This window comes from Tyto alba, unplaced genomic scaffold (genome assembly GCF_018691265.1).
Source record: "Tyto alba isolate M040663 unplaced genomic scaffold, T.alba_DEE_v4.0 Super-Scaffold_21, whole genome shotgun sequence".
Classification (NCBI taxonomy): Eukaryota; Metazoa; Chordata; class Aves; order Strigiformes; family Tytonidae; genus Tyto; species Tyto alba.
The window spans coordinates 6,736,074-6,744,098 of record NW_024881295.1 but is presented as its reverse complement, the minus strand read 5'-3'; the positions used below and the strand labels follow the sequence as shown (position 1 = coordinate 6,744,098).

Genomic DNA, 8,025 nt, shown 5'->3' with positions numbered 1-8,025 from the left:
AAACACAATTCAGAAGGCAATTGTAACCTCTGTTAAAGCTGTCCAAATTTAGAGCTGTGAATCAGAACCATCTGTGGTGTAGGGTTTGGATACGCGGTTCCAAATTTTCCCTACATGAGAGATTTCAAAAGATTTTAGACAGAAGAAGGTAAAGAACAAAGCCACCTATCAAAGACACAGATGAGGAAAAAATTCTCAACCCCCACAGGACTGCTAAAAACTACACTGGTGCCCAGTATCAGACAGAAATCAAAGCTGCAACACCCTTCCTCACCTGGGAGCAGATAGTAGCTGGGGGATTGGCGCACCTGAGCAGGAGGGGCAATAAGCATATAGGGAGGTGCTGGGGAGGGGTGGCTTCTAACCACAAGGACCTTGTGGAAAGGAGCAGGTGTGGTTGACTTTAGGAAGAAAGTGGATGTGGGAGTTCGTCTGTGGGGGCTGCCTCCCAGCATTGCTTTTCATTTCGTGGCAGGTTTCTGGAGGGTTCAAGCATGGGCAGCTGTTGGGTTGTGTTAGCCTTCTGCTGCTTGGGACAGTTGTGTGCAGGTAAGGGGCATCTATCTGCAGGCTCTTCTCCTTTTTTGTTGCTCCTTTATGTATCTCTTCTCTTTCTCTTATGTTTTTTTGTTTTGTCTTAGATGTCAATTCTCTGCTCTAGGACCTACGTCAGGAGGGGAGTTTAGTGCTTCAAACATGTTTTTCTGGGAGATTGTTAAAGTGTCCCTACTGTAGCTGGGACAGTGGAAAGGAAGAAGAGCTGCTCAATCTCTCTTTTAATTTTTAGTTAATTTTTTTCAGGAGACTGGAGATGGGTTGAGCTTGTGTGGGGAGGGGGGAACTGTCTTACATAAACTTCATTCTAATAACACTTGCTCTTTCCAGTGCCTTCCCCAGACAGTTTTCCTTTCTGTAAGGCTTTGCTAAATCTCTCACTCTGTATGTTAACAAGTCCAGTCTTACAAACCTTATTAAGGCTCCTTACTGCTAAAGGATCCAAGAACTGACTGTACTGCTTCTGGCGCTGCCACTGGAGGGGGCAGGCTGTACATGAGACCCTAAAGACAGAGGTTCAAGTCTCCCCTATAACAAGGTTTTGCCTTTGTCCTTCTCAGGTGATGTGACCCATATGTTTGAAGAGCTACATCTCTTACTTCCCTCCCTAAATTCTTTGGTTCCCCATTTTGTATTAAAACAAAACCCCTAAATCTCAAAATTTCACAGGACAGGTAGGCCATTTCCTCTTCAGCTGCAGTTCACATCTCCCTTCTATGCTTTAATGTTGTTTGCTGTTACTGTCAGATCCTCCCCTTTGAGTCAGAGCTTGCATCTGGAGAGGAGAGGAGAAAGATTCTTCATATGCTTTTTTGGCAACTTTCTCTTCTAGATCAAAGCCTGAAGCCTCGGATTGCAGCCCCTCAGTTTGCTACAAACAATCCCACTCTTACTACAGTTGCTCTAGAAAAACCTTTCTGTATCTTTGACAGTTCACTGCGTCCAAATAAATCTTATGTCATCTACTTGTATGCAATGAAGGAATTGGGTGAGTATCCAGCTTTCTGCCCCTCTAGGGGAAGATAACTATGTGATGTGCCATTGCATGCAATTCTTCACAATTTGATGGGAGTGGATCTGAATGGGGGAAAAGAGAAAAATGTGTGGTTGTAAGTTACGTGCAAGCTGAGCCTCTGGTCTCAGTTTTCTCTAGGGTACTATTATAAAATATAATATAAATAACCATAGCATCTCAATGGGGCTGATTAATGAAAGCAAGCGTTAGTACTGTGTTAGCTGACTTACAGTAGATGTGGAGCAGCACTATTATCTATAAACCTTTGCCTGAATCTTGCTAACGAAACCAAGCAGTCCACAGTCCGATACCTTATCTTGGTCTAAACACAAATATTTTGTATAAAAATCTGAATTCCCCTAAGTATAAGCCTGCTGAGAAAAACTGGGTAACTGATGCCGTTTGCTTCATAGGGTAGCCAGCCCTTGCAAGGACTAATTTTTTTTTTTTTGTAGACAAAGGTAAGTAATGCTAGACTTGTGGTCAAAGCTGCCTGGCCCACAGATTCATTCATAAAATTAATTTCATAACTGCTTGGCAATAAAACACTGCTGGCAGTGACCAAGAGCTGCGTTCTCTGTTCCCTGCTGTTCTTGCAGACTGTTTTAAATGCCAGCTAGAGCTACTCCATAAGCTGACAGAAATAAATTACTTCCTTATAGCATGCTTTCTCTCCTGAAGGCTGTATGCAGCCTTCTTTTCTGAGAGGCCCAAAGAAGAGATTTGAGGGGGGCAGTGGTGAAACTGGCCAACAGACAAAACAGTCTTAAAACTTCCACTGCTGATTGTTGCCACTTTGGACAAGGTGGAAGGAGGAGGCCTTGGATGGTCAGAAGCCATAACTGGGGATACCATCCCATACAACTAACACAGACAATTGTAAATGCACAACCTTCTGAGATACATCCGTGACAGCAGTGCACATCTTTATATGTCTAAGACTATAAGTGCATTATAATTACATAAAAGGCTACTGATACTTAGTTATACCTGGAAATATGATGTTTTATGTTTGAAATTACATCAACCACCCCATATTCTGCAGATTCTGTGGCAAAATCTTCCTACACAGATGGGTGAATCTCTACAGAGATATATGGAGACCTCTCTTCTGCTTTTAAGACAAGCAGATGCAAACTTGTTACTTGGCAGACTGGGAGGAATTTTGTTTGGATTTGTCTCTGGTCTGCAGAGAAGCGCATTGGCTCACCCTTGGATGCCTCCTGGAGCAGGGAGAAGGAAAATTTAGGCAAACTTATTCTTAACAACTTATGTTCAGCATACTACAAATCTGAAGGTCTAACAAATTTCTGAAGTAATGTAACTTCTAGCTGTATTCTTGTTAATGTTGCTATCAAACTTGATCTACCTAGTAAAGTTTTAAAAAGCCAAACAAAATCCAACAAAAAAACCCTCCACAAAATGAACTTGCTTAGGTGTCAGCTCTTACTTGCTCACCAGAGCCAGGCTAAGAGTTATTGAAGTGGAGACTGGGAGAGTAGGAAGACCTAGCGGTGAGAAGTATTATAATCTGGGAAGGTAAGCCTAAGAGTAGAGCAGGTCTTGGCTAGTATTTGCTTTCATGTTATTGGCTCCCATTGAAGAGAGGGGTGTCAGAGCTCAACTAACTTGAGTACTGACCCTTAACTTGTATTTCTAACCTGTTCTAGAAACTTCTCCCTTCTAAACTAGGTTTAATTTTGTATTGGATTACAGCTAAAAACTTCTCATGACCAAGCAGTTGCAAGAGCTCTGCTCCAGGAGCACAGCAGAACACTTTTAAACTGAAGTAGTTTCCAGTGTACTGCAGCTTTGAAAAACTGGCCTTCCTTTGTTGTTGAAGCTGGAGGGGGCTCCCCCCCCAAAAATATTTAACCCAAAGTTGCAGAACTTGGGAGCATCTTTTGGGACTTGGGCCTTGACTTTGCAGCAGGAAAGGGCTGAGAGCTGCAACTGAGTTTCCAAGCTATGCTGTAGGGCTGGGCACAGATTCACGCTTTGCTTGAAGCTGTGAGGACTTTCAGATTTCCTGAGGCATGCTGTCTAGAAGCAGAGGTATGCCTGGCTGGCCACAAATGTAGATACTGCATCTGTTCATGCAGCCCCTACACATTGGTCTGCATACTGTGTGGTTCTAGGAGGTCCAGTTGCTGTGTGAGGTCTAAGGGTTTCTGCTCCAGGAGATGGGAGTGTTGTGACTATAGGAATTCTGTCTTGGCTATAGTATGAAATCTGAAATGGCAGGCTTTACTGCATGTTCATCGGAGCCATGTGTGGCATGGGGGAAGAGCAGCCTTTGGCACGCTCCTCCCTACTCCATCAGATACTCCTTGGAAAAGATGAATTTTCCAAGGATGGCTACTAAAAAGTATTGATCTGAGATACACTGTGGATCCTTCAAAGTTTCTGAGGGACAAGAGTAAAGAGCTTCATCAACAAATAAGGAGGAAGGGGTAGGATCACTACACAGCCAGACCAGTAGCAGATTTTTAGTTTCCCTTTTGAGTGTGTTGGGGTAGAAGAACAAGTTGCCAAGTAAATATTGGGTGCATGGAAAGAGTTGAAAGAGTTCTGACAGCTTTGTTAAAAAATATTTCTCCTGCAGCAAGTGCAATAAGCTCCCTGGTGACCAACAACAGCAGCAAACCACTCAACAGCACCTTCCAACAAACAAGTGGGGGGCAGCTTGGACCTTACAGAGCTGCCTTGTTCAATGTACCCAATTGTGCATCGCCTCCCAAACTTGCTGATGTAGGAGATGTCAACAAAGTTTCTGATGTCCTGAAACAATACCTCTTCAGAGTTGGGGATGATGTGACTTGTTTGTATGACCCAAACTTCCTAGCTGTCTGTAACCCACCTCTTGCACCAGACACAACATACAGGTATAATTCTTATTTCTTACAAGGTGATTGCTGCTCTTAAAACACAACAGGAAGTTACATTGGGTCTGTAATGTTCCTCTGTTATGGTATGATGTAAATTACCAGTCCCTAAAGGAAATGCTCCATTGCAAGGGTAGTTATAAAGATGGCTTGCCTTGGGTCTAGCACCCTGAAGATGGTGCTATATAGTGCCCTAGCAGTAGTGAGCTCTATCATGTTAAATTCAGGGACCAGTAGGAAAATTCATGTGTGAACTGCTGGATCGATACCTATGTTGGAGTAGGTTGTCCAGTGACCGCATCCGATTAGAAAATACTGGCAAAAAGGGATTTTGACTGGAAAATTATGCTGAGGTTATTCACCATGTATTTTGTGTTAGATGATTCTGCCAAACTGCAGTCACGGAGCTGGCTCTGCTTGTTTTGTTTTGATAGGATTTTGGGGAGCCAAAATTCTCCTTGGTCTCCAGCTCCAGGCAGCCCCTAATGTTATTGGAGACTTCACAGTGAGGGCCAGGTGGCTTGCAGACTTGCCTGACCCCTCCTGTCTGGAGACGCTGGCCTTCTGGGGAATTCAGGCACCCTGACAGCCGTTACCCGAAACACTTGTTTTTCTGTTGCCAGCTATTTAAAAGCCATAGTACAAATGGCAGTCACATGGAGCCATATCTGCTGTGGAGACCTAATGTGCTTCTGAAACAAAATAATGTGGGCTCTTAGTTTTGCAAAAACTGTCTTGTCTCTTCAGGACATTTCTGAAAACTCAGATTATTGTAGGATGGAAACTTAAAATCTTTGCCAAATCTAATGCTGGCCTGTCTTTTAAATACTCTCCTCTAGCAGGAGAAGTGCCAAAGATCTCTACTGTTGGACAAAATCTTCTACTTCCATATGGAAATCAAAACCACTTGCTGTCCTAAATAATGAGGCTCTTCACAACAGGGAATAGCAAGTTGGGAAAAACTGTTGTTGGAAAGCTATCATCTGCCAAGGCTCACAAGAACAAAGTGCAAACTATGCGTGACATAGCACAGAATGCTTTTCTGTGATTAATTCTATTCATTCTTTATGAGGTCTCTGGAAATAGTCAGTTACCTTTCACTGTCTCCATCTAATGCTTTGACAAAACCTGCAGTCTGACCAGCTAATCCAGTATCTTAAAAATGCTTGTAAGGATGCTCAAATTTAAAATACTTAGCTTAACACTTTTTCCCCACAGGTTTAAATATGTGTTGCTAGATAGCACTGAAGGTATCATGAAAGACCAAACTCTCTGGTCTGATCCAATCAAAACCAGAAGAGGTAAGTCTGTGGCTCTGCTCAGGTCTTCTGAGTAGCTGTGCTTGCAAGCGCATTATTAAAATAGGACACTATTGCTCTGTGAGCAACACCTAGTCCTTTCCTAAATTTTTATCATCAACCTTTTAATACTGGAGTAGCAGACTTAAATACGGAATAAGTCTCTACTTCTTTTGTGTACTTCAAAACGATTCTGTCCGTAAAGTTTGTATGTGTGGTTTCAGATTTGATGCATGTCGTGGTATGTGGTGCTGTTGACATTTCTCAGTAATACACATATTTGTCATACTGGCCAACCTGCTGAGGAAAGCTTATAAACTCTAAACGTTGACACTGAGTCTTAGGGTTTTAGGAATAGACATAATCAGTTTGTTTCTCCTAAATCACCAGATTTCTCCTATTTGGTGAGGGTGTTCATGGTCAAACATAGATCATAGGAACATTTTTTTCATGCTTTTCTAGTTAAACTTCCCTTGAAAATTGACACCTGGCCTGGTCGAAGGAGTGGAGACATGATTGTCATTTCATCGATCCTAAGTGTTCTCGTGTTTCTTCTGCTTGCTGGCTTTCTTGCTTCTGTGTCTGCTGCTGTCATGTAAGTATTGCTACACCTTCAGCTTCCAGTAAGAGTACCTAAGCCCTCAGTCATCGGCCTTCTTCCCTGTGGCTCCAAGCCGCTGTTGCTGGTCTTGTTTGAGATGACAGACCAGATGATGTCCTCCAAATTTTGAAGTTGATAATGGGAAAAGATCATAATCTTCCCTAAGATCCAGCATGTCTTGTAATTATTACACGGCCTTAAGCTTACTAGCTGCCAGACTTTAATAAGGAGTACTGGAGGGGAAAAAAAAAAAAAAAAAGGTGTTGCACATATTTAAAGCCTGTATAGTCTTTCTTACATATTGCAGCTTTCCATCTATTCAGGAGTTTGGAAACTGGCGTTTCCAACAACTGCAGGCGTTTGTAAAGATTACATAAATGTCTTAATCAATAACTTGATTTTAATTTACTTGCCTCCTCCCCAGGAGGAATAAGTTACCCCTTTCAGTTAATAAGTGAGGCTTTACTGAAGCTGTATAACTCAACTAGTCTATGCATGTTCCCTAGTCTTCTATGCCCTATGCCCTGGGAAATCAATGAGGCCTGACTGATTTCTAAATTGAACTTTTGGAGGGAATAAACTAAATTTTAGAAATGGGTATCAGAGCTGCTAACACCCATTCATTCGAAAATGATGCAAGTGCTCTTTGTTCAGTCAGGTCTGGCAGGCTCTCCTGGAGTAAAGATGTGGAAAGCAAAAGCTGCATTGCAAATGATTATTTGAAAAAAAAAATCTACGGGCTTCCCTATTGCTAAATGATTTAAGTATCAATTTGCCTTTCCAAAATGTTGTGACAGTAAGTTCCACTCAGTCTCTACTGGAACTTAATAAAGCCTTTCACTTGCCCACCAGGGGATCAGAAAAGTCTTCTGCAGAGACAAGAGGCATGTCTCAGACCATTCAACAAAGTGAACAGAGACCACAGTTGAGCTCTGAGTGAACAACCTGATTCAAAGTCAAGGGTGGAAATGCAAATGAATTGCTACGTGTGTTAGAGCTACAGGACTGTTTCTTCTACTCAACACTAGTCCAAAACATGCTATAGAACACAGCCAGGCAACTGAAGAAAAGCAGCATAGATGAAATAAAGACAACTTTTTTGAAGATTTGCAATACATGATATCTTGTCTTGCCCAAATGAGATTTGATTTAGTTAATTGCCTTTTATAGCACCTATCCAACGCGTGGACGGAAGAAAGAATCTTCAGAAGATCCTTAAACTTCAGTGGTATGATCAGAGGTTGTCTAGTACTTATATATCATCTGGAGTAAGCATTATTGCAGACCTCTGATCTGCTTCCTACAATCAGATGAGCATGATGTAGCCATTTGTATCTTGGCCTTTCTCTATAGTAACAGACAAGGAATAATGAAAAATGAGCTGCTTGAGAAAAATATGCTCTTAGAGAAAACTAGGGATTAAAATGTAGATAACAGGGAGCTGCTGCTGCTTTCTCAGGATTTTAGTGACTATTTGTGTCATAAGGCTTCCCTTTTTTCCTGTCCTTCCCCAAGAGAAAGCGAATGCCAGTTGGCCTGTATGTAGCAGAGTAATTCTGATCTCAGTTCTACCCTCAAACCGCTTTGCAGGGATAAAAGCTAACAAAATGGCTTCAAAGGAGGTGTGTTCTTTCAGAGCTCCATATAATTTGCTGGTGGGCTAGTGAAGGG

The 8,025-nt window shown here is 42.1% G+C and overlaps 1 protein-coding gene across 1 annotated transcript; it reads left to right on the top strand.

Annotated features, from left to right (window-relative positions):
* The first annotated feature begins 480 nt into the window (after window positions 1-480).
* UPK3A (uroplakin 3A) lies at window positions 481-7,294 on the top strand. The gene is made up of 6 exons (XM_032986455.2): window positions 481-549; window positions 1,388-1,543; window positions 4,176-4,455; window positions 5,674-5,756; window positions 6,216-6,348; window positions 7,207-7,294. The coding sequence occupies exons 1-6, from the start codon at window positions 495-497 to the stop codon at window positions 7,292-7,294; spliced, it is 795 nt and encodes a 264-aa protein (XP_032842346.2). The 5' UTR covers window positions 481-494.
* The last annotated feature ends 731 nt before the right edge of the window (window positions 7,295-8,025 follow it).